At 37.8% G+C, this 27,955-nt stretch overlaps 1 protein-coding gene across 2 annotated transcripts; it reads left to right on the forward strand.

The window, feature by feature from the left end:
- The first annotated feature begins 3,659 nt into the window (after positions 1 to 3,659).
- On the forward strand, positions 3,660 to 27,791 carry LOC128364398 (pikachurin). 2 transcript variants are annotated; one of them, XM_053324930.1, is made up of 27 exons: positions 3,660 to 3,765; positions 7,678 to 7,787; positions 9,083 to 9,169; positions 10,105 to 10,131; positions 10,412 to 10,529; positions 10,637 to 10,772; positions 13,291 to 13,457; positions 15,657 to 15,665; positions 15,889 to 15,954; positions 16,723 to 16,835; positions 17,013 to 17,251; positions 17,802 to 17,989; positions 18,416 to 18,516; positions 18,599 to 18,699; positions 19,551 to 19,695; positions 19,977 to 20,166; positions 21,148 to 21,273; positions 21,707 to 21,950; positions 22,059 to 22,170; positions 22,770 to 22,886; positions 23,162 to 23,342; positions 23,913 to 23,936; positions 24,154 to 24,232; positions 24,552 to 24,695; positions 25,239 to 25,322; positions 25,940 to 26,043; positions 27,640 to 27,791. In XM_053324930.1, the coding sequence occupies exons 1-27, from the start codon at positions 3,660 to 3,662 to the stop codon at positions 27,789 to 27,791; spliced, it is 3,270 nt and encodes a 1,089-aa protein (XP_053180905.1). The 2 variants fall into 2 exon arrangements, with proteins under 2 accessions (XP_053180905.1, XP_053180906.1); XM_053324931.1 differs by lacking the exons at positions 15,657 to 15,665; positions 15,889 to 15,954.
- Positions 27,792 to 27,955: the final 164 nt, after the last annotated feature.

A 27,955-nucleotide genomic window follows, 5' to 3' on the forward strand; every position in this document is an offset into this window, starting at 1 on the left:
TGCACCACACTTGTGGACCAGCCTTCCTAACTATCTGAGGACAGCACAGACCCTAGACTCTCTTAAAAAGGTCTGAACGCCTTTCTATTCAGGAAAATGGTTTCATCTTAAATCATTAATAAATTCATCATGATGTTAATACTGTAGCACTCTTAAGTTTCACTATGAATGAAAAGTGTGGTACAGATTAAATGCATTACTTTTTATATTGAGGTTGATAATAGCGGGTGAAGAAACTGGAAAAATCAGATCACATTTAGCCTCTATGACTCAGCAAATGATCCAGTCGATGTGATGTGGAGACTAATGGAAGCGAGTAGAATAGAAATGAACTTTGAATACCGTAGTAAGACTAATAAAATGTATTTGTTCTGAAGATCTTTGATGATGATTGGCACTCTACTTTTTGCAAATCTCTTGCCAATCAATGGTTACCTGACAGCTGCTCTTCTGAAAGGAGGGCAACACTGAAAAAAACAGATGAACTTAGAAAACTGATGTAATATAATAGTCATCTAGTGCTGGAGCTTCTGGTGCAAAAATAACAGCTATGTCTAACTATTTTTGTCCCTCTGTTTCAAAGACAAAATTACATTTCAAATCCTAGCACAGTCATTTGGTGAGCAGTGTTGGGGAGTAACAAATTACATGTAACGACATTACGTGATTTAATTACAAAATTTAATTATTTACATAATTGTAGTCCGTTACATTACTGGGAGAAAATGTGTAATTAAATTAAAGTTACTTTTGGAAATTTCCATGATTACAATTTTAGTTACATTTGAAAAATCGCTCGGATTTAGCCGCAAGTTGGATACTGACACTTCTGATTGGCTGTCTCTGGTCACGTGCCATTCAGTCAGACTCAGCAACATGTCAGAGGCACAGAAGAATATGTTCCTGTGTTGGAAATACAAACACCACTTTGTACAGAAAGCAGACAAGGGCCCTAACATTGTAGTACAATGCAAAGAGTGCCAGCGGTGAAGGTGGTCAACAGTACTGCTGAAAGGTTAACACTATCAGGTCTTAAAATGTGACAATGGTTAACAGTCGAGAGCATTCATTCAAAATTAAGAAAAGTAATCAAAATGTAATCAAATATAATTAGTTACATTACTTTGAGAAATTAATTGAAATAGTTACACTACTATTACATTTTCAACAGGGTAACTTGTAATTGTAACCAACTACATTTCCAAAGTTGTTCTTCCCAACACTGTTGGTGAGCTACTATTACTACACCTGATATAAGCAGTCCACACTTCAATCAACAATCATCCTCAGGGGACACGTCAGTAAGACAACTATGTAGACTCTGGGAACAGGTATATTTGGTTGATTTTCCTCTAGTTATCCCTTTACAATCCCTCTTTTGTTTTGCTCTTTGAAGTGCCTCTGTCATGCAATAGTCTTAAACTATGAACTCAACATAAACCAAGCATCCCGTAGTTTTCTTTTTTTTAAAGACTTGGAACAGTGTTTAATAAATTGATGGCATTTTGAAATTTAGATAGCTGTGTCTCCTCATCTGCCTTGATTTGGCTGTTCCTCTTTTTAAATTTGCAATAATAAAATCCGGTGGCTCCAATTTTGTAATAACAATGTTCAGGGAAGCACCAGTAATAATGTTGATGTTGTATTGAAAAGAGAGAGCTGTTACATTATAACCTCACTCATACAGATTAAATCATGTGAGCACACATGATATCTTTACAATATTCCCCCTTCTCAAATTTAATAGCATCACTCTAGTCATTATGAAAACTACAAAGAACTTGTAGAAACACAGGAGGAGACTTAACAATTGGCAGCTGTGTGTATTGAAGGCTCAAAAAATATATTTTTAATTTCTACTCAGAAAGATGTAACTGACAGTGAAGGTCAGGCAAATGTTGCATCAGAATAAGGTAAGATTTTATTTATGAACTTTTAATGGCTTATTATTCAATACAAATTGATGGCTTGGGAACTTGACAGGATTTTAAATATTCATTCACTGATTTGTTTTGGACATACATGTTTCCACTTAACAAAACTAGATTTAATCTTCACCTAATATGAAACAGTGTTAGTAGCACTGCTAGTGCGTGCCTGGTACTAGTAATATTTGTGCTTAGAATATTGTTCTCTGTCCTCCATTTCTTTAGTACTCCTTGATAAGAAAAATGCCTCTGATACTATTGAGTGATTAAACTGAATTTTCTTGAAACACACACACACACACACACACACACACACACACACACACACACACACACACACACACACACACACACACACACTGAACATATGAGTTTACACTAGCTCTCACACAATGGATATTACCACTCCTCTTGTTCAAATGTTACTTCTTTTTGGTTGACCGACTTTTTGGTCACTCATTAATCAGTGCAGCAGTTGCTTTAGGCACCATTACAGTGTTTTTTTGTATTTTTTTTATAATCCCATGCATTGCTCAATACTGACTCCACATCTTCAAAAGTCTATACACAGTCAATTTTACTAACACACTGCTGGGCACAGCAGTGCACTTTATACACAAAAGCAAATTCTTCCAGCAGACACACAAAAAAGTATGTGTCAATCAGAGCACACTGAAATAAAAAATAACACGAACAACAAGCAACACATGATGACCTGTCTTTGAAGAAGTAAATCACTATATTATCTCTAGTTTTTAATTGTAGGGTTAGTAAGAAGTATTATACAGTAAGAAGTGTGTAGGCCTATATTGTGTGTATGTGTGTGTATGAGACTTGTATCTCATTAATGAACTACAGCGTGTTTTTCTATTGGAACCATGCAGCGGGAAAGGTTTCAATAGTATTTTTTGGACAGTTTGTTCTTCTTTTCTGGTGGGAAACATGAGCGGGAAGAAATTTGAAAGCATTAATGCTGTCAGTTTGGTCCGTAATATTGTTACTTTCGTGTTGACTGCTAGAAGAGTTTTGAAGATACAGTATTGAACCACGCAGATTACCAATCATAATAACTGTAATTAATGGATTCAATATTACACACACACACACACACACACACACACACACACACACACACACACACACACACACACACACACACACTATACTTGTATGGATGTATGGATTGTCTGAAGCTTGAGCGACTACCCTGCTCTGCGTCAAGACATGCTCTCCATCTGTGTCCAGTGCGCGGATTAGACGCTTATTATCCTCTTAGCTCTAAATGGCCCCACGTTCCTGCACATCGCTGTCCATCTCATCTGCTGTCTAAGAAGCGGACCGGAGCTTGACACGAAAACGAGCTTCATGCGTAAAAATGTTCGTGCCCACCAGTCAGTGGTGATAGTATTTGCGCATTACGCGTGAATTGCCGGGACAACACTCTCCGTCGTCTGTCAGCGTGCCTATTGGGGCACAGCGGCTGTCTGTCCGTCAGCTAATGTGTCCAACCCACTGATCTTTTGCAGACTGTAATCTTATCAGTGTCAACCCGAAGCTGCCCTTTCCTCTCGGGCAGTCCTTGCCTGTCTTTGGATGGCGTTTGAGCCAACATTTGGATAAAATCCTGTTTTTTTAGAGCTAACTTTCATCGCCTTTTTACAGTTACCGACGCGTTTGCATTCGTAATAAAATGAACATTTGAACATTTTAAACTTGCGACCAGAAGAAGACATGGAATCTACATGTAAAGAAAGGAGTCTCTTATACTTACTTCTCTTTGCAATATGCACGGCCAGCGTTTGCTTTTGTGCAAGAAAATCAAATGTTCGGAGATCTGGTAAGTTCACAAGCTAAAACTAGATTTGATTTATTTTAATAATAATACTGATATTGCACTTTTTGCTTCCAACTTGACTATGTGTATTCGTCTTTTCATTAATTTGATTACAACAATATTATTACAGCAAGCCTGCGTTAAAACTTTGAAACGTCACATTTAATCAGTAATAGCATTCATTCACATTTTTAAAAAAGTACAACAATGCTTACTACAACAATGCAAAACTTACTTTGTTGAGGCAAAGTCTAAACATTATTAACTTAATTGGATGCTCATCTTCCGTCAAACACATCATCATCGTGTCTTAATGGCCACTACATCCATATAGCCTACATACCTTATAAAAGTGCTTCTATAACAAAAGCCACTTCACAACACTCTGCTTTAAGCACAAAACATCTCATCAAAACTGTGTTTTACACATATTCAGTGTGCTACAAATTGGTGCAGGAGCACTGCATGACAACCACTAAGCCTGTTCACATAAACTGCAATTTTAGACTTTGCACACAAAGCTTAATGCATTTTACATAAGACTGAGTTGATGGAGCTTTATTTCTCATAACATTGTTTGTGTTTTAAGAATTGTGACTGTATTTAATAATCTTGAAATGTGTAAATGTGTGTTGAAGAAAGAAAGAAAGACAAACAAAACAAACAAACAAACAAAGGAAACAAATATTCAGCTTTAGACCAACAGCACACCTGCTATCAAACATGCCAAAGGGCTTCTCTGGGCAGAAAATCTCTGGATTTTGATTTCATCATCGCCACAGTTTTCTGCTTTCTCCCCCTGTCTCTATCTTTCTTTGTTATCCTGTCACCCTGAACAATTTTGCCATTCCTGTTTCCTGCCTTTTCCTCCTCTTTCTCTCTTTCCATCACTTCTCCTTTCTCTCAGTGTCAGTCTCGCTGACTGTCCATCGTATTTCTCCCTCACTCACTCTCTCTCAGACCCACAGGCCATAGCAGGCTGACTATTACATCTGTCTGTCAGCGTAGACAGCTCACCGCAGTCAGGACTGTAGTTCTGTCTTCATGACTGCCAGTGACATTTGTACTTGTTTTTTGTTTTGAGGTCTTTCAGGCCTTGTTGTGAAGGAGGGGAGAATGTCAACAGGACTGGATGTCTAGATGAATCACATCAGCCCTTAAATAACGAAGCTGGTGGAACTGGAAAGGGGTTAAAACTGAATGACATCTCTCCCCAAAGGTGGTCATACTTTTTCAACAAATGTGTTTCCTACAGCAATACACAACATAATGTGTATCTGAACTTATTAACTTTTTATGAAAACATGCATTTTAAATGATCTCTTCTGTGGTGTCACTCGATACATAAAACATGATTTGGTGAAAGATGATGAAAAATGTAATCAATGTGAGACAGTGTTTGTTTTTCTGGGAAATGACATTTTGCAGTACAGTATATACTCTCCGACTCCATGTTCATATAGCATCCCCTGAGGCATGTTTAAGTGCTTCATGACAGCATGGGTCTAGCCCTCACTCACTTTAGGATGAGTCAGACCTGGAGAAAGTGGCAGTTCTCCATGACTGTCTCTCAACGTATGACCACAGCACATATGACCAGGATGATAGAACAGGTGGTGTGTTCTGTAAGAGGAAATCTGAATTCAATTGACTTGGATATTAGTAAAGTTAGGGCAAGCATTATAAGAACATTATTAGGTGGTAGAACAAAAGAAAAAGATACCTGTGTTTTGATGGCAATTTGTGTCTTGTGTATCTGTTTTGTGGATTTGGAGAAGGCCTACAACTATGTTTGCTGTGCTCTGTGTCCTATATGAGTTGCTACTTCAAGCTTTATCATTCTTATACATCCATATATCAAAATAGTGTGAGAAAATTCAGTTTGGTGACATTAGAATATGGCATCCTGTTGTCTTTGTATTTGTCTTGCAGCACACATTGATCTGCAGTATGTATGTCAGAGCAGTTTATCTACTGTATGTTTTAGAAGATGAGTCAGTACCTCCAAAGCTAAGACAAGGACGGTCTTGCCACACCTGTTGCATTTATGCATTGAGCGGGAAATACCCCAAATTTAGTGGAGTTACAGGCGATCACGAGGGTTTGAGCGTAGGTGAGGAGTAATGGGCGGAAAGAATGTGCTGTTGTTTTATTGGTCACACTTTGTTCTCTTCCACTCTTTTGTTGTCAAACTCAAGTTAAGTCTATATACAGTAAATACACTGTTCCTCTGCAATGAGCGGGGCACTTCAAGTTGCTCTGGATGCAACCACACTGGCCCCAGCCTCAGGACTACTTCCGAGTGGCATATTACCAACTGGTTTGAAAGTTCTGTTGGGTTATCACAATATTTGAACCCAGATTGTGTACAGTTTTTCTGTCTTCATCCCAATAGTTAAGTGTCAAAGTGTCGAAACATCCACCAAGACGTGAGGGCAATGTTGCTTAAAAGATGCAGTTTGCTCAGAAACTGTCTGTACCTTCTGCAAAGTGGAGACACTTACAGGAACAAAGGGCCACAATCAATACATAATCTTACTGGCCAAAAAATATCCAGATGTTCCATGTTTTTTTTTGATTTTTCAATGAATCCAAGTATTGAACAATTACACCCTCACACATGATGTACTGCTGTGTCGATGGACATAAAGATGATGATTTAAGACGTTACATCTTTATCTGCTCTAATTCTGTATGTGCACTTCACCCGTGCATTCACAGGCCACACCCCTTGGGAGATATGAATGATCAGGGAATTCAGCTGACATATTGCATTACCCGCTCCAATGGAAGGGCAGGGAGAAGGGTATGAGAAAGGAGGAGGGATGCCACCAGGTGAAGATTTAGGAGGACAGGAGAGAGGTCAACAAAAGGAGGAAGAAGAAGGGAGACACAGAAAGCAAAGTGCAAAAGAGCAGTGCTGGAGATACATGAGATTTCAATTTACAGAGCAATGATTTGCTATTTTTTGCTGTTTTTATACTTGAACCCTATCTTTGTCTTTACCAGTCAATTCATTCCCTTTGTTGCCCAGACATGGACAGATCGGTTACGGCTAATATTTGGCTTTTAAATTAAATTGCAGATCTTAAAAACGACACAATGAGAGATGTTACATTCTTTTTACTCCTTGATTACATTTCTGTATAATTCAATGCTAAGTGTCAGAAATCCATCATGTTCAGCGTCTGTACACTATATAGTTGTATTTTAAGGACCTTCTTGGTCTTCTGAAATGTGTAAATGTTATGCCATAAAATGTATGGCTTGGAGGCAATGAGGGTCCTTGTCCACTTATGTTTCTCTATTAAAACCAGGTAATGCATATACAATAGGTCATCAGAACCACTGATCAACAGCCCCATAGCTCTTTCTCTTTCTTGCTGTCATAAGAGCTCTCTGAAGTATTTTCAGGCCACAGCTGGACACTGGAGGTGCAATCACAATCTCTTGAAGTGCCACAGACGCGCTCAGGGTTTAATAACTCATATCATGAAAATAATGACACCTGAAGCCAGAGTCGGTTGATATTAGCCAGTTCATCAAGCTACAGATTATGCCATTTCGAGTGGTGCTTTTGTCATCCTTCAAAAAGACCAAGGTGAAATATAGCGCAGGTTCAAGTTATTTGGTGAGGTTTTTCAACAGACAGTTCTGAAACAATTGACAGAGCAGAGATCATTAATAGGATGGCAAATGAGTACAACTTCTTTGCATATGCTGAGAAATGGGAAAAATAAATCAGTTGGTCAGATCAAAATTCTCTGTGAGGATGAATTTGAAGGATTTAAATTGTGTGGTGTGTCCTGAAGCAAGCTGAAACAAGTGATTCTGATCACTTGGCATCTTCTTTTAGGTCTTGTTTGGTTTAAACTGTTTAACATATCTTTATTTCCTTTTGTATATCATCTCTAGATCGTCTGAGTCCTCCATTAGACATCCAGTTGGACACATTAAACTGCACAGCCTTCAGCGTACGATGGAAGATGCCCCGTCGACATGTTAGCACCATCACTGGATATAAGGTAATCCCAAACTGTGTCTTTATAGTAAATAATATAAAAAATGTATAACATGTCAATATGACGTCACTATTACTATCAGCCATCAACATCACATTCTTGTCAGTGAAGAAGATTTATGGCAAAGAAATGACTTAAGAAACACATTTATAGACTCTTCTGCCTTTGACAGAATCACACAGCTAAAAATCAAGAAACATGACAAGAAAATATTTAGCTTTGCAATCAGTGGACAAAAAAAAAGACACACCCCTATATTCATGTGTTCTCTCTCAAAATGGATTAAAAAGTTTTCAACCTGGAAAACATAGAAAACACTTCTTTGATGTGTTATAAATCACATTTTTTGACACTGTATGGATGCCCATTTTCCTCTGCAAGTCATTGACATGTATGGCCCCCACCTCTTTGTTTCTGTTTTTAAAGTGCCTCTCAAACTCAGTGTCCAGCGGCATGGCCTTGAGGGCTAGATTGATATTTTGACATTTCTGGTGTCTTGATGGAAGCTTTTTCACTGACAAATTTATGCTTCTTCTGAGGCAATCTCGCTCGGAAAGATGTGGTCACAAATCTTTATTTAGTGCCTTGTCAATAGATTTTTTGCTCCACTCGAGGCAATCTGTGCTTCGAACACTAAAGTGGGACTTGCTTTTCTTGGTAGACATAATTGATATACATTTAGCAATATCCAATGGTTGTTGAAGCTGATGGCTTGCTGAATTGAAAAAGTAATTTTAAGAGTCTTTCCTTTCATTTTCAACTTTTAAGCCTCTCCTATGTTTAATTTTTAAAATATACTTTTCTAATAAGCTAATACCATACAAAAACCCTGTTCCCTTCCTTCCTCCCCCCCCCCCTTCCTTCCCTCCTTCTTTCCTTTCTAGTGTTTGTTTTGAGTCAAACATTAACAAAGTGCGGATCAGTATGACAGTGTGTGCTCTGCGTTTGGCCATATGTCTACACTAAGAGGATTAGTTAGCTACCTACTGTAGCTTCCCCACGACTCGCAGCTAAATGTGTATGTTCATTTAGCCAATCACTTTAGAAGTTCATAAATAACCCGGTTTCCTCGTAGTATTTCCTCCTCTTATTTGCACTCAGAGCTGTAATGAAATGAAATGAAAAGACAGCAAATGTCATTTACCTGTTATTTGACTGTCGAACTACACTGTCACTTTCAACTTGTGTGATATTTTTGGAAACTACATTTACAGTGCGACTCTGACCCTTTATCATATAAATATGTTACGTGTTTGTAGGTTTGTCTTTTTTTGACATATAGTATGTGAATGTTTCAGGTCTTTTACACTGAGATGAAAAATGACCGTCCATTGGGTACGTCCTCTCTGATGGAAGTACCTCTCAGCTTGGACATGTTGACCACTGTGAGTAGAAACTGTGTTGCTTTTCTGTCTCTCACTTTCAAATCAGTGGCAAAGATGTGTCTATTTCAAAGTCCTCTAAAATAAACAACCAAAGACTTTTACCATGCACTCCAGAACGACACGTCAAAGCCTCTGGGCCCTATCAACAGGAATCAGCAGCACAGCATCATTTTTCATTTTTTCCAAAACTGTTACAAATCAGTAGGTTTAAGGAAAGACACTGGTATGGGTTAAAATGATCAGTTATAACAGCTAACCAGTTAAGGTTAGAGAAACATGGTGTGTGTGTTTAAGTTACTACGTCATTTAAGTCAGGCAACATTTCTCATAACGGCTACAGTGATAACCATGGGGGTGAGGTTAGGAGATGAGGGTTGTTATGTTTTTTTGTGTTTTTTTTTAACTGGTGGTTGGAAATGGGAAAACAAACAACAGCCTCCTGTTGCAAAGTCGAGGACTGGGTTTTAGCCTCCATATACCAATCCTTGACATATGTCATTACAACTACTGCACCACTGCTCTGGGTCATAATCATTATGGTTGTTAAATGGCACCTGCCACTCAGACATAAATATATATGTCACTTTTGAGCAACTGACATTGTGGCCTATTGTGTTGTTATTCTTGGACAGTCACCAGTATAACCATCACCAATCTGTGAGCTGCTTTTAGCTTCTTATTTAGACAATATGGGAAATTTCAGGTGTGATAGCAAACTAAATCTGCATGAGACGTTTTCAAAGCAGCATTACCCCATACAAGAATAAAACTAATAAATGTTAAATATTGAATGTCAAACAGTATGGAGAGACTAATGCTCCACCATCATCAAATCTTGCAAGATTTTAGAAAATCCTTTCTGCCTGTCTACAAAAAGGTGCAGGTGATGTTTTGAACTTATTATTTAATAACATTTCTGCTCTTACCTTTCAAAGGGGCAATTTGACGGACAAGCAAGTTTTGTGAGTATCATTTGGTACCTTTTTTGTGAATTAGACTCTGCTGCTGCTCTTAGTACAGTTGACAGTTATGGTTTGGCACACTTTTCCACTTATCTCCAGAAAAAGATTCTGAAAGAATCCCAAATCAGTAATCTTGTCCTCTTCTTCTCTTCCTCCATTTAATTTCCCTCTTTTTTTCCTCCCTTTTCTTTCACTGTAATCATACCCTCTAATGTGCTCTTGCTCTTTTCACCACATCTGTCTTAATATCTACCTCTTCTTCACTTTATACACTGTATAGGATGTGGAGGTTGGTAACCTAAAGGTGAACACAGTGTACAGGGTCAGCGTTGGTGCGTATGGTTGGGCTGGGGAGGGTAGACCCAGTATGCCCAGAGACATCAGCACCGCATCACATGGTAAGAATATGTGAGTAGTAGGAATCCATTTAACTGCTGACGCTATTATTCCTACAGCAGTATTGCTTTTATCAGTCACTGAACTTAATTTCTCTCTTTGCCATTAGAAATGTGCATGCCTCCATCGCCCCCTACTCAGCCTGTTGTCATGGCTGTATCTGACACAGAGCTGGCGTTGTCATGGCAGCAAGGGGAGAGCGAGGGAAGTGCACCTGTCCTTCACTTCCTGGTGGCTTACATCAGGTCAGTTGTAATTGATTAATCAGCTGGAAATAAGACATTAATGAAGATTTGTTTTTATTAAACCATTTGAGACTTCACCAGCACATCTAGTGTCAGAGGTATTCACATGTATGTATGTCATGTTGTATGAGCAAGGATTGATCACACCCAAATTCTAGTTTCAATATTTCTAAAGACACCAAGGATGCAATTATACATATACGCATTATAAATTACACAAGATGTAGATTTTTTTATTGGATGCAATGAGGCAGCCTCTGAAATAATGGTATTCAAAAGAAATTTTAGCGTGTTATATTAGCTTTATTGCTAACAGCGTGATGAGATGTTTAATATCACACTCTTAAATGTAAGGGAAATAATTAAGCAACAGCTTTCAGGTAATTAGCTTAGATTAACAAAGATTGGAAACAATCACCTACAAGCTGTGTTCATTTTAGGACCTAATCTTATATTAACTAAAGATTTATTGGCTTTTTTCCTTTATTTTGATAGTACGTGGCAGAGAGTCTGACAGGAATCTGGGGATGACCTACAGCATAGGTCTCTCGCCAGAATGGGACGCTGCCATTATGTGGCATGCATTATTACCACTCGACTACCAAGGCGCTCTAACTTTTCTTTTTTTTTTCATAGTTTCTTCTTAATTCTAGTTACATTTTTGTCATTTTTACGTCCTCTTAGTATTTTGAGGTATATTTGTATACAGCAATCGTGATTACAAGTGTTGCTCTCATCTATGGTGAGGTTAGTGAATCCTTATCACTCTGTTCTGCAGTAATACAACAAACTGACTCTCCCCAGAAGTAATTTCCTAACTATGGCTGTTTGAGCAGAGCTACTCACCACTCCCTGTTACCTGCTCTCGCTGAAATACTATTTATTGTCTGGGTTCAGCTTGAGAGGAGAAGGTGAAAGGTTGGATAACCTAGCAATATTTTGTTAGTGAACATCTGGAGGAAGTTTTAGATGATTGACTGCTGATATTAATCTTAAAACTGGCTCATTCCCTGTGATAACAACAGTAAAGATAGCTGACTGAAAATATCGTTAGCATTAGATCCAAGTCCACAGAGCATTACTTAAGCTCACCTTGTTGTTAATGTCATTGTGCTTCCTGTATGTTTTCATAATTAATTCCCAGCTGTTTTCTTGCAGCTTCTTGTCAGCTTCAGTGGATTGTAGATTAAATTAGCGATTACATTAATTTCTTCAATACTTTATATTAATAGATTAATACATGCTGTGCCTATTTCTTGGTGACCACTGGCTGGATGCAGCAACATACTGTCACCTCAAAGATGTTGCCAGATTGTGGTTCTGGCATGGCAAATAAACAAAATACTAATGAAACCATCTAAGAAATTATGAGCTCTAAAGCGTGTTTTTCAAAAACTTTCATTACCAGAAAACTTAACACAGAAAACAAAATTCTCTTCTACAGTTAATTCCTGAGCCCTTTGCTGGTCTGTTCAGTGTACCGGTTAAAGTTCTGACGTGACGGTCCTTTGGGACATGACAAAAGAAGGAATTTTATTCCCAGAATAGCTCTGTCTAGATTTTACAGTAGTGGGAAAGGCTCACATACAAAGACTTGCACACACATAGAAAGGACCTCCCATGTCTAGACAAGTCTTCAGGCTGCAATGTCAAGGAAGTCGAGGTCAGAAATAATTTTTAGAGAGTCGTCTGATGATTTGCCAGACAAGAAATAAAAAAGAAGGAGTGAGTTGAAAAAGGCTCCACTTCCAAAAAATAGACATATTGAAAGAGAAGGTTTGAAAGTTTGTAAAGATATAAAAGGAAACAAACATAAAAAGCAGAGTACTGTTGTTGCTCTTGATGGTACAGAGTTAACAACTGAGCAAAGAGAGGCGGAGGCAGACAAACTGTCACTTACTGTGAGATAGTAGGCATGAATCGGTGTCTGTTTTTGCATGCGGGGGATTTTTCGACACAAAAGAGCCATCTCAAAGGCAAATCTTTCTCCCCTCACATCAAAAGAGGCCCTACTGAAGAGAGACATTGAGCAGTGTGAAGATGACTCTATTCAACACATAGTTGTGGCTCGAAGCGCTCACAATCAGCACATGACTAGATGGCAGCTCCAGATGGAAGTTAGACATGATAGAAAAACTAAAGTTCAGGAGTTCAACTTTTTATTTCTGTTTTGCTTCACTTTAATTTCTGATTAAAGTGGAAAATAATGTTTTATGACTGAAATAGCCTCAAAAATCCTCTCAATCAGTTGCTTGTTTTTTTGTCTGAAAAGCATGTGGCATTTTTGTAATTTTAAGATATTCAGCAGTGTCTAGTTATTGTACTCTTTGCAATCCCTAATAGGCATTTTCAGATATATCACACTCGCATATACAGCAGGAAAGAAAGATCACATCCGAATTTTAAAAAAAATCTCTCAAAAAAAGAACATTTCGTCATCCTCAAAGCAATTGCTCTTGGTTTTAACCTTTATTATTATTATTCATATTATTGTCTTTCTATGTTTTGTCATTCACAGGCCAGAAATGGACACGGAGTGGACGTACATTCGTGAGCCCATTGAGACTAACTCCATGGTGCTGAAGGGATTAATACCAGAGACAGAGTACCAGTTTGTTGTAAGGGCAGTCAGTGTGCACGGAGTCAGCCCACCCAGCCACATAAACAACCCTGTGCGCACTCTTGGTAAGGCCGAGTGTTGATCTTATAGCCCATGTGCTCATATGACAATCAAGAAAGTTTACTCCCAGCTCTATTGTTAGTCTAATTTCTACCACATTTCAAAACAAAGAGAGTTTCAGTTTAGTTTAAACTCTACACCAAAGTTATTCTCATAATAAAACTTTTACTATGTTTAACCACACTGCATAAACCTTAACGTTACTGTGGAATGAGTCATGTTTTTCTCCCAACAGCATGAGGGCATGATGAGATTTAGCAGCTGTATTTCAAAATTCTGTCTAATGTTGTTCAATTTCAGTATGTATAAAGGGTGATAATGTGTGGAGACGACCATCAGCACTTTATTCTGTGCTACACAATATGTTAACTTTACTCCAGCTATACACTTATCTATAACCATTTTTTCTACACACCAAAGTATTTGAATAAATTCATACATCTGTCAGTCACAATGAAAATATGAGGCTGGTAATTTGGTCTGGAGGCACTGGAGCATACATTTGCCATTATTAAAGTATTGTCCCAAGTAACTCTACAATATATTCATAAAAAATCTTTCAATGTTTTGTCTACTTTTTCCAAATTTGTTTCAATTTAGCAACATTTTTAGTGTTCTTTGGTAGAATCACACATCCTCCTCAACTCATCTTGAAAAGAACACCTCCAAATTAAAGATGAATAGAAAAACCCGAATCAGAAGGTTGTGACACACGAATACAGTGTACCGTTTGACAGTCTCTGTTTCTTAACATTTGATTGAATGTAGGACAGCCCCAACAGCATGTCAGTGGCTTTAACTGACCGCAGCCTTTGGATGATGCAGATAGAGCAACAGAGTAATTTACTTTATTATTTTTTATGTAGTCAGCTGCTGTTGGTGTGTGGGGGAGGGGGGTGAATGGTTGGGACTGATTGATATTAAAACACACACACACACACACACACACACACACACTCACAGGTGTGTGCCAGATACAGTACACATAGATGCAGCAATAGCAATGTCTTAATGGATCAAAGACTATGACATACAAGCAGTTTACCTACAGATTTGTGGACATAATATTGTGTGTGTGTGTGTGTGTGTGTGTGTGTGTGTGTGTGTGTGTGTGTGTGTGTGTGTGTATGCAAGGGTATGACCGTGGACTATATATGACTATTAAAATGACACAGCTGTGTAGACACAATCACATTATTCTGAGTTCATTCTGTGACCCACAGATCACTCTGCTGCTTCACACGCTATGTTAGCTGTCAAACTGTTGTAAAACTGACTAAATTAAGTCCTGCGGAAAGTGTGAGCAGTGAAAAAGATAATATAAAAGAGAAGTGGTTCAGAATAATGTCAATGAAAGTTACAAGACACAATATAAAATGAGCTGGTTAGAAAGAGACTGAGAGACAGACGGACAGAAAAAACGTAGAGTTAGAGAAGCGTGGTTTCTCAGTGGGGGATAAAAGCGGGTTATGTCCGAGTCTCATCAGACAGGATTAAGGACGGGATGCCAGACCCCTTCTCTACCCATCCACACCCCTAATGGATGCACACACACATGCACACACACAATGCAGTGCTGCTTGAGCAAACAGCAGGGGTGGGCTTGACTGACTGACATACTTTTCTTGTTGCTCTTTCGGAGACAGTTCTCGCGTGTATGAGTGTGTGTGTGTGTGTGTATTCATAGTGGTTGGAAACAGGGTGGTATGGATTGAGGGGGATTGTTACACAACAGCAGATTAGTTTGCTGACGGCTTTTTTGGGCTTCCCCCCTTCCTTTATGCTAGCGCTCAGTATGCAGGATTTAATGTTATTAGGCTGTGCCAATTAGCACTTTAAATCTTGGCATCCATTCAGGCTTAAAAGTCAAGTTTCTGTGTGTAATTTAATTACGTTGACAGAATACTATCAATATAAGTTGTCTATTATCACTTCACAATTATCAAATATATTTCAATTTCTAGCTTAACAGCATGGTGAACTCACCAGCATTTGTTACTGTATAATTATAACTGATGGGGAGGAGGAAGAGCAAGCAGACAAGAGGGAGGGGAGGTTGTTATGTAAGCTAAGATTAAGCTTTCTCAAGGTAGGGTGGATGGTATGTTTAAGGTTTTACTTTGAACATGCATATGTATGTTGTTCCAACTAATAGAAAGGGCATCTTGAATATCTCAGACTCATAATAGTTTTCCTCAGTCTAGCAGTATTTTGTTTATTTATACACACAAATATATATAATGTATTTATATATCTTTAATTATGTAATTTGGATACAAAAGCACAATTTAGACAGAATTTTAAGAGAAGAAAAATATCAAATGTAATGTTTTTTTTAATTTTTGCATGATAATGGCAATGGTAGCTAACCAAGAAGTTTGTTCTATACTGGAATCACAGTATTCACTCTCTGGCTTTGTATTTGTTTGTTGTGAGCTGCCACTCTGTATCGAGGAGACACTTTTCAGTACGTGGTGCAGCAGCCCGGGTACAGGCTAACAGGTAGACCCACTGTGTCTGTGTCATTAATGCATCATCCATCCAACGTGATAACATTAACCACTCCATGACATTCCTCATCAATGGAAGGCATGATAACCACAGTACAACACCTGCAGCATCTCTCCAGTGAAAGGGGGAAATCATTGTTGTTGCTGATACTGCAAATACAATATGGAGGGAAAGTTACAACCTGTGGTCCTTCTTTATTCCAACAGTTATAGTAACTAATTTAAAGAAAAATGTGGAAATTAATCTAGTAGCCAGTTGGCCTGAAATCCAAAATAATTCTTTGAAGTTGTGTTTTTTATTTTTTTGTGTATTTTGTCACAGCAAGCAGGTGGTTACTTGTGTTAGATGTCATTCTGCCTTACTATTGAACATGAGCAGCCAGTTTTATAGTGAAGTCTTCTGAAACTTTACTCTGGATTCAGATAGTTTTCAGTCCATATAATGTATGATATGAATGACACATGGTGAATAGCAATCAAAATTGTCACCATTACAATTCTTCAAAGCAATGTCGATTTCATTATGCAAAGAATTTGTCAACTACATTTATGTACAGCATCTAAGCAGTGCCACTCTCAGAGTTTCTAGTCTTCTTATATTGTCAATCTCTGACCAGCATTAGGTATCTTTAACTCTTGTAACTGTATTTCATCATTCAATCAAACTAAAATCATTTCCCATCTTTTTTTCTCTCCAGTCATTAATGAATATCACTTTTAATAACCATCATCAAACACTCTCCATTAATAATCCCAACAGGTGCCTCAGAAGTTGGCAGTGGTGATTACGGACGTTACATCACAGATTTCAGGGGCAAAGATGAAGATGGCTTTGATGTTGATGACTCTGATTATGATATCTTTATAGAAGAAGTAAGTTATTATGCATATAACTTTGTAAATCAAATCAAACAGACAATATTTCATATTATCTTCTGTCTTAACACATTAAGACACCTGTATTAATTTCATCTTGTTCTCTATTTTATTCTATTTTTATTATTTGTTATTATTTATTGTATTTTTTTAATTATTATTTTTTATTCTTAGTTGAAGCCATTCCCAGGTATCAATCAAGACAACAGGAAATCCCAGCTTCGTTCACGCTCTGGTCCACCGTCTGGTCAGAATATTGTTTACCGCATGAACACCATTGCTCCTCCCAACATTACTGCACCTCCAGTCTCCTCCACCACCTCGTCCATCTTCCAAGTCTTCACAGATCTGGTCTTCTCAGAGCCGGGTAATACAGGTGACACCACAACTACTGCCTCGATTACCACTACAAGGTAAGAAGTGCCATAAAAACCTTGATTTCTCATGATAGTGATACATTTCATTCATTTGTTCTGGAATAATACGATGTTAGTGCTGTTTGTAAGCAACTGTAGGCTGTAATGGCCTCTCTCTTATAGGCAAAGTTGAAAACTTATGGGACAAAAAATTTAACAGGAGCTCCACTTTTTTTTTTTTTTTTTAATATTTCAGCGAAATCACTCTTCCTCTTGCACCTTGACAGATTGCTGTCTTTTCAGGCTTTCTACTTTCCCCTAAAAGCCACATGCAATTAGCCTTTTTTCATGCTCTTTCACTTAATGATTTGATAAAGATGGTGTTTTGAGCTGTCATATCGATTAAGTGTCTTTCTGGTTGTGATGAACAGTATCATTAACTGGATCAAATATCGCCTTACTACTGCTACCATTACATTTGCGGTGAACATTTTGCGTTTTGTGTTTAATTCTTCCCCTTAAACATTATAGGCAGAACTAATAAATGTGACAGATATATGGCAGTATGGCAACCTACAACGCTTTTTTTTCTTCTGATTCATCTCAGCACCACTTTGCCCACCACCACTCCCATCCCAACTATGTCCCCCTGGAAGGGTGAAGTTCCTCGTGTGTACGAGCTGACCTGCGATGACACAGTGTGCCCCCCCGACAGTTTCTGCCTCAGTGACTATGACAGTGGAGGCTCCCGTTGCCACTGCAACCTCGGACGAAGAGGGGACATCTGCTCTGAGGGTGAGAGAAGTTTCCAGTTGTAGGATTTCTGTTTTAATTAATTTTATCTTTAATTTCAGATTCAGATTATTTCAGTATAGAGCTGCAATGATTAGATACTTAATAAGGTGCCAACTATTAAATTAATTGCCAACTGATTTGATAATCCATGTTTGGAGTCATTTTTTAAGAAAAAATGTTCAAATTCTCTGATTCCTGTTTCTCAAATGTGATTATTTTCTGGTTGAGTTTGTCTACTGTGATAATAAACTGAACATTCTTGAGTCGTTAACTGTTTTTTTCTGGAAAAAAGAAGACATTTGAAAATGTTCTCTTTGGCTTTGGATAAAATGTACTTCTTATTTTAAGTTTTACAGCTTGAATAAAAGAACTCAGCAACCACTGGTACTTTTATAATGTTTTTATCCTTCTTCTGTTCTTCTTCAGTGGTATCGCTGAACTTTCCCAGGTTCTACGGATACTCCCACATGACCTTTGAACCCTTGAAGAACTCCTACCAGAGCTTTCAGATCACTTTGGAATTCAAGGTGAGGCACTGTGTAGTTTTTACTCAACTGAGTATTGTCTTTTGCAACAGCGTGTCTTTCAAACAGTTTGTCTGTGGTGTAGGCAGACTCTGAGGACGGCTTGCTGCTGTACTGCGGTGAGAATGAACACGGCCGTGGAGACTTTACCTCTTTGGCCTTGGTGCGAGGCAAGCTGCACTACAGGTGAGGAAAACAATGACGGAAACGTTGGATGTCCAGTGTGTTTTACATGGGTTTAGATCCTATAAGGTTTTTTAGACAGGAAATAAAGGCAGCATGTCACCAAATGCCAAATTCAGTATCCCTATGGCAGCAGCTTGTCTCAACACAGTCCAAGACAAGTTTCCCTTCGGGGACAATAAAGTGTCTATCTATCTATCTATCTATCTATCTATCTATCTATCTATTGATTTATCCATCCATCCATCTATCTATCTAGGGAGTTTTAACTGACATCAAGGATATTTCCATTTGATTTAAAACAGCCATGAATAAAAAATGGCACTGTGAATATTTTATTAACTGAAGAAGTAGTGTTTCAATAATAAAAAAAAAACACTCACCGCCTACTGTATTAGAAACACCTGTGCAATCTAATGCAATCCAATACAACAGCTCTGTCATAAATTCTACTTTTTCAAAGCATAAAAGAATATTTTGTCCACTCCAATAACATACAGGAATACCGTTGACTATAATGCACTCCAGTACACTACCACCACCCATGACAACCTTAATTATGAACATAAAGTAGAATTATCACATTTTTGATAATGTCAACAAAAACTGAAAATGTATAAGCTTTGTAAATGTAGAATTTATGGTAGAGCTATTGGATTGGATTGCATTAGCTTACACAGGTGTACCTGATGATGTGGCCGGTGAGTATAAATGTGTTGCAGGAAGTTAAAAGTTTCCTGCTAAATTTAAACAGAGTTTCAAGGAGACAATTTGAATGAAAAAAATGTAAGACTGTTTATACAACTTCTGCTTTTTAGAGTATTATTTCCATACATTGTTCTGTTTTCCTTCAGGTTTAACTGTGGGACTGGAGCAGCTCAAATCATCAGTGAGAGTCGTATTGTTGTTGGTCAGTGGCACACAGTAACTGTCTTCAGAGATGGCATGAGTGGCTGGCTGCGAATGGACAATGACACCCCTATATCTGGTCGCTCACAGGTAACAATAACACAAGCAAAAGATCAATTTTAAGGTTTTATTATCATTATTTCCCAATATTTTGATGATCAAAATTTAAATATTGTTTTAGAAATGATATTCTCTTTGCTAAGGAAGAATACTGAAGATTTCTCCTCACCTGATACATGTTACACTGTTTTTATGAGAATATGTTTAATTTAAAAGGCCTCTGTCAACTCAGGGAGCAGACTGGCTTTGACAATATTGAAGAGTTACTGAGGATGCATCACATTTTGTTCTCTTCACTCTTGCTTTTTCAGGGCCAATATACTAAAATCACTTTCCGTTCCCCGCTCTATGTGGGTGGATCCCCGAGTGCTTATTGGCTGGTCAGGGCCACAGGGACAAATCGTGGCTTTGTAGGCTGCATTCAGAGTCTGACCATCAACAGCAAGGCTACAGACATCAGACCCTGGCCTCTGGGCAGAGCTCTAAGTGGAGCTGATATAGGTGAGAACACATGTGTGTGTACACCTGAGTTTTTTGCAATCAGTGTTGCTCTTGCTGCTGGTATAATGCTCTGGTACCTCTCTCAGGTTTTGGGGCTCATTCATATAGTTTAGCAGATTAAGTGTTACTGTTTTGTAAGATGATCCACGGGACTCTGTGTGATGCTGAAAAGTCATTTTGGACCTCTGACATAATTATTTGTGATTGAGTCTGTTGTTCGTATTCAGATGATATTGTGTTTATTTATTGCACAACCTGGTGCTATTGACATTTACTTTATTTAAAATACAAATGAGAGCTGCAAACATATCTCATGTTTATTTGTGCGGGGAAAAGTATATAGCTAACTATTTTAACATACCTCTCAAATCTAATATCAGACTGAGATAGTTTAATAACATATGATACAAGATGCCACAATAACAGGAAAATGTACTTAAAAAAAAAAAAAAAAGGAAACCGTATGTCAAATTATGGCTTCACAAATGATTCTCAAAACATGAGTTTCTAAGTTGTGGGAAAAGAAAAAAAAAAGGTTTAGAGGAATATAAATGAACTAACTCTTTCAGTAAGTACTGTTATTTTGATGCCAATCCTGCAGTTTGGGTGCCAAAATCAAACGTTTAGAGATTGTATGTCTATGAATTTGTCTATTTCTTTGTTTAGTCAGTATATTAGCTGCACACTTTCTCCTTTTACTAAATGTATGTCATTACAAGTTATGTGTATGTGTCTGTGGTCCATGTGTATTATTTTTGTATTAGTGTTACCATACTGTGTCCTTTATCATGTCATGTGGATGTAAATTAAAAAAAAAAAAAAGGTGTTCAAGATGTGATGCAACTTGATATTTTGTTTTGAATGTATAACTAGTATTGGATCGTGTAAAGTAATTTGTTAGCAAATGCATGTTTTTTTTCCATTTACCTGTATGGATATCTGAGTTTGTCCTAATCAGTGCCCTATGCTCTGCTGTGCCAGGTGAGTGCAGCAATGGTGTGTGCTATCTGGTCACCTGTGCAAATGGCGGTGTCTGCTTTGCAAATCGTGCTGATGGCTACATCTGCCTGTGTCCACTCGGTTTCAGAGGAGCATTCTGCGAGGAGAGTGAGTCAACACTATTTTCCTTTTTCACACACACACACACACACACACATACGGACTCGCAAAATCACACACACTTGTATTGTTTACAAGATGGGGTTTGCGGCACCTCTGTGACGGTAGAAAGTAAAATCATTTTGTGGTTTCTTCTTATTTGATGGCTGTCATAGATTGTCACATGGACCTTTTAAGGCAATTACAGACCAGTTGAGTGCAACATGAGGGAAAAATGGTTGAGATGAGGATTATTATTTCTTATATAGAGCAAACAGGATTGATTGCATGTCGGACAAGCTTTCACACACTCCAATCTCTTTTTCTCCTCCCCATGTACTTTCTCTCATTTTTAGTCTGTTCTAATGAATTTTTTTTTTCACTCTTAATCATTGCAGTTCTAACATCTCTTCTTCCTCATGTCTTCTCTATAATTCCTCAGGTTTCTTACTGTCCTCACCACTCTTCAACGAGACAGTGTTTTCATATGCTATCCTTCCGTGGCCTCAGACATCCCAGAGCTATCTGTCCTTCATGGAGTTCGAGCTGACATTTCGGCCTTCAATGCCTGATGGTGTGCTGCTGTACAGTGATGATGCAGGCAGCGGAGACTTCCTGGCGATCAACCTGGTTGATAGATATGTAGAGTTCAGATTTGACTGTGGCTCTGGAGGTGCTGTAATAAGGTACTGGACTTATGTGCTCTCACTCTAGGCTCTGTCACTTTCCCATAGCTGTTATATTTTTTAACTAGCACTATTAATATATGTTGTATGGGGCAATTTTTGCTATAGGAGTGAGGAGCAGATCAGTCTGGATGCATGGCATGAGCTGAGAGTGTCTCGCACAGCAAAGAGTGGTATCCTGCAGGTGGACAGCCAGAGGCCAATGGAGGGAATCGCTGAGGTATTCTGCATCTCTGTGTTGCTGCACTGTGTGATTTTTGGCCACAAGGGGGCAGAAAGATTTCACAACAAACTTGTGGCAGCTGATCCCTCATACACGTCTTATTAAATTCTTATAGTTAACAGCTAATCTGTTAATAAACATTTGTCTAATTACACATTCAGCAGAAGCAAAGCAGCACTGGTGTCTCATTGGAGTCACCAGATCAATGTCCATTTAACATTTAAGTGTGTTGTAAACTTTGTTTGGTCCCCAAACTCTTGTGTTATAGTGTTCTTATTGACATGTTTTTAACATTCTCTTGCTTATTAAAAATATTGTAACAAATTGAACACTGAAGTTTTTACAGTGGGTTGAAATCAAAATACTGAAAAAATGTCAACTTTTGCTTTTCCATTCAGCCAAGGGGATACTAAGTTTAATGGCTATCTGGTTAAACATCTGAATTCTTATGACAAGATGAAGCTCACAGATTTTAGCATGGATTTTGATAAGAAACAGAACAAGTATGATCACATGGCATTGATATGAGATGACTAGATTCATGTAGTGAATGGCTGATGTAATTAATCAGTATCTCTGTCCTATTCACTCTTCAGGGAGCTTTCACTCAGATTAACTGCAGCTCACCTCTCTATATTGGTGGAGTACCAGAGTATGACAAAACCAAGAGGACAGCAGGTGTGATAAAGCCCTTCACTGGAACTATTCAGAAGGTATATACACACACTAACACCTGTATGTTAACATTAATGCATGTTCTGATTAACAAATAGCTCACACTGCATGGCAATAAATACACAGAAAAAACATTCATATTTAAGTGTCAATACTTTATTGATTCATATCAATGTGTCAGTAAACACAGGGTTATATATCATCTCTACAGGCACAAAACTGACAACTATGAAAAATGTTTGGTTGACTTTTTACATCCTCTCCTCTTCGTCTTCCCTCTTTTCTCTGTGTCTCTTTGCCCTTTCTTCCCCAGTTCATACTCAATGATCGCACTATCCCAATAACATCTGGCTCAGCTGGAGGCGTTAATGTAGCCAACTCTGCACATCCATGTGTGGAAAGCCCCTGTGCCAATGGAGGGACCTGCAGGCCAAAGTGGGATGGATATGAGTGTGACTGCCCTCTAGGGTATGATGGCAGGCATTGCCAGAAAGGTCTGTTGCACTATGAACTATAATTTATACATGAACTGGAGTAATTTTTTGTTGTAAACTGTGTGTAACCAATTATTTTATAGAATAGGGACATTTTCCTTGGTTGATTTGGTGGTTCATAGGTTGATGCTGTTGCATTATGATTAGAGAGCATCAGATACTGTGTGGTTTACATGAAGCTTATCAAAGGCTATGTTTAATAGGGTGATGCTATTTATCAGCTAGGAAGAAATACAATTTTGTTTTTGGCTTGTCTTATTTCTTGTAGATTGAAACAATGCACTCATTGGTCTGTGAGTTTTGTAAAGAACAAGAGCAGAATGTAATTTTACGCAAATAAATTAATGATAGCAATGCTTAATGCATGAACTATATTGTTGTCTAATAGATGGCTTAAACGGCTTGATCTTTGGCATATATATGCAGTAGATGGGATATTTCCTCCTCTCAGGGATTAAATGTGTATTTTCTGTCTGTTACAATGTAATGTGATATAAAATAATGTATTGGACAACTTAATCCTTTAAGCCTATCTATGCCTTCTCTGTTTTTAATGCCTTCACTGGGCAGAGTGTGGAAATTACTGTTTGAACAGTAAGTTTTCTTGTATATATTTATATATCATAAAGCAAATTGTACTTGCATAAGAAACAAGGAACCTGTCATTAGTTTTGAAAACACACACTTCTTTCCTACATACACTTCCCTTCACTGTGTCATATTTAGTCTTTTAGCTTATGAGCCAGTAGACACATGTTGATAGTGCCACCTTGTGATGACATGAAGTAAGTGCATGTTTTAATCTTCCCAGCTGTGACTGAAGCTATTGAGATCCCACAGTTCATCGGGCGAAGTTACCTGACATACGACAACAGAGACATCCTAAAAAGGTTGGTATTGGAAGGTGTTTGAAATAGGACTGAGTCAGACAGTATCTCCTCTTTGATATATAGGATATTTAAAGACCTCTTAACTTTATCTTATTTTAACTTGAATCTTGTCTGTAAATACTAATTCTTTGTATTACATTAACACACACACACACACACACACACACACACACACACACACACACACACACAGTATATTTTTACTGTAAAGGGCAGCAAATATGGGTCTACATGTTGTCACCTCAAAATGAAGTGAACCTTAATAGTTTTCCTTGCTTTCAGTCCTTGGCCAACAGGTAAATATGTGCTTTTATTTCAGGGTGTCTGGGTCCAGGAACAACCTTTTCATGCGCTTTAAGAGCACAGCCAAGGACGGCTTGTTGCTATGGCGAGGAGACAGTCCATTGAGACCCAACAGTGACTTTCTGTCTATGGGGCTGCAGGATGGTGCTCTAATCTTTGGGTACTGATTTTCATGTTTGTGACAAATGTGAAGGGCGGTATGATAAAGAAAAAATGTAGATGCAGCTCTAAGCCCTTTTCTGGGTTACTCATTTCATTTGATTGCCTGTATATGTGCACATATATTATATTCTATTGTATAACATAGACATTTAAAAAAAAAAGTATTTTCTAGAAGAAAAAGCTAAAAGCAGTTATCAAAGCCCATTTACTCCTTTTTATTAAAATATCAAGTTCTGACTGGCACAGGTTTGCTGTTCACTGTCCTTTTCCCACAACAGCAACTAGCGAGAAAAGGGCAGATTTAAGCAAGAGAAGATAGTTTAGTTCAAGAAGAGGATGAAAATGATGAAGAGGTATACTGATTTGCCCCAAAGAGTAGGAAAAAGTTAAGCAGCCAGGCAGAGCTAAAAAAAGACCCAGAGTCTGAGGCAGGACCATGACCTGGAAAAGAAGCAGGATTTATCGAAGCAGAACTATGTAAGCACAAACTAGCTGTACCCACCAGCTAAACTCATTATAATGTGTTTCCATCTTGTTGTAGTTATAACCTGGGCAGTGGTGCAGTGACCATTGTTGTCAACGGGTCTTTTAGTGATGGAAAGTGGCACAGAGTCAAAGCTGTCAGGTAAGCACTGATTTACTTCCTGCCAAATGTCCACTTCAGTGATTACAACTCATCTACTTTGCTTGCACATGATTTTAAAACTCATACTGTGAAATTAAAGCCGTATCAACGGATCTGTTGTCCACTTGGGGGCAGCAGAAAAAGCTGTAAACACAACATTGACATATTATCACCTTAACATGAGGTTAATATGGTGAATATGTTATCAAAGAGTTGTCTATTTGCACAGTGCCTCATTAACATTCATTTGGAGTTGCATTTCTAAAGACTGGACAAATGTAAGTCTTACATTCACTCTGTTTGTCAATCAACACACCAAATATCTCGCTCTTTTGCTGCTAAACACTCTACTTTGTTCACCAGCTAGTCGCTGACTTTGTCTATCTGTGGTTTGATGTTAAAGACTGATATTGCTGGAAACATTATTGATAAAACTGCTGAAACTGTGAGCTAAAAGACATGGGAAACTGCAGTTGGGTGATAACTGCCTGTGGTTTCATTGGTATGAGAAAAAATTGGAAAGCCAAAGTACAGTCTTTGAAGTATTCTTACAATCATAATACAATCTTTGTACTATTTCTCAAATTTAACAATATGTTTATCGCTCATGTCTTCAGGGATGGTCAGTCAGGGAAGCTGACAGTTGATGATTATGGAGCAAAGACAGGCAGGTCACCCGGGAAGATGAGACAACTCAATATCAATGGACCGTTATATGTAGGTAAGTGGAACTCACAACTTATCACCCCATAAAGTAGATTACTGCATATGTGGATGGTAACTGTTGTGTCCTGGAAGAGCTGAATGAAAAAAATTCTTATTTAAATTTTTTTTAATTATTGTTACACTTACCTGACCCCAAAACGAACATTTAAATATGAATTTTTTTCCATATTTATTTGTCCCTAAGATATTCAACTTAACTTTGAATTAAATACTGATATAACTGATTAATAATTGAATACAAATACAAATTAAACATAACTGCATGCACCTGTCCTTTGGTGTCACGTAAATTGAGTGAGGTTTTTTAAAAGATTTGTATACTTGGTGACCACAACAACAGTCATGTGGAAGGGGAACACATGGCTGAACAACAGAGTGAGTTACATGGAGGGAACTGAAAAGAGAAAAGATCAAGGTAAATGTGTGTTAAATGTTAAATCAAGAGTTTATTTATGTGCATCATTTCCAAACAGCTCATATTTCCTTTTAATGTGAAAATAATGGGAAAGATAACATTCTATATGATGTATTTTATGCAAGTTAATGCTAACCTAAAAAATTAACATCTGTGAACTAACAAAGATCAGATTGGCTTATGTTGAAGATGTATGAAATTAAACAAAACAGTTGATGAGCTAAATCATATATTGTATGGTAGGATGTACGAGCATTGGAGAATTTCGAACTTTGTAAAAGTTTCAATATGATTGCATTGTAAAATTCAACTCACTAATTTTCAACATAGTATATTTTTCAGTTTGTTACATTTCAAACAGATTATGTAGTTTCAAAATGTGTAAGACTAGTGGTATTTTGAGGTTATTCTGTCAAATTCTCTGTTTTGCTCTTTGTTTTCTATATTGACCCTAAATCAGATATGGCAGAAATCTCATGTTACGCTGTTCTGTGTTGAAACCTCATGATGCACCTCTGGTCATGTCCCAATTAGGAGAAAAACAACATTGTGTCTTTTTCGCCACACCATGTTATCTCCATCAAAAAACATATTCTTATCTAAAATGTAAAAAAAGAGTCACATTAATAATATTTTGTAGTTTTGAAAATTGTGCAATTATGGTCAAAGTGGATTGTCTATGATACTATAAGACTTCGCTGACACTGTGTACGCTATTTCTCATGTAAACAATGGGGGAAAATATCTATCTATATATTAAAATCCTGAAAATGCATGAATTAATATATTTTGGCAGTTCAGTTTCTGAAATATTTTGGAAAACAAGGTATGCCACTAATTTTGTTTAAACCCCCCCCCCCCCACCACCTGTTTTGTTGTGTGATGGCAATGATCCCTTCAATGTTGGAATAAAAGCCAACAATTATATATTATTTAAAGAATTTCACCACAGTCACTATCAGGAGTTGTTGTCACAAAATGGAGTAATAAAGCATATCAATATATTTCTATAACAACTTTGTTAGATAAAAAACAAAAAATCAGAACAAAATGGACCATATATGAAGAATTACATATATACTACTGAAAAAACATTTTGATGTCTACATACTGTATCTGTGTTCTCTCTCTCTCTCTCTCTCTCACGCCTGCTTTCTGTGTATTCCCCCTCTGAAGGTGGCATGAAAGAGATCGCTCTGCACACAAACAGGCAGTACATGGGAGGCTTGTTGGGCTGCGTATCCCACTTCACGCTCTCTACTGACTATCACTTGGGACTGGTGGAGGACGCTGTGGACGGCAAGAACATCAACACCTGCACCAACTAGACTAGTGGTTTCGAGAGATGGGGGTCCGATTTCAGCACAGTTTTCAACTGGAGTGAACACCTCAACCGGCTAATTTGTCATCTTGAAACTGACAGTTGAACAATTGCATTTTTGTTAAAAGTTTACCAATTCAGAGCTGATATGTACTGAGCTCAAACTGGAAA

Source organism: Scomber japonicus, chromosome 9 (genome assembly GCF_027409825.1).
Source record: "Scomber japonicus isolate fScoJap1 chromosome 9, fScoJap1.pri, whole genome shotgun sequence".
NCBI lineage: Eukaryota > Metazoa > Chordata > Actinopteri > Scombriformes > Scombridae > Scomber > Scomber japonicus.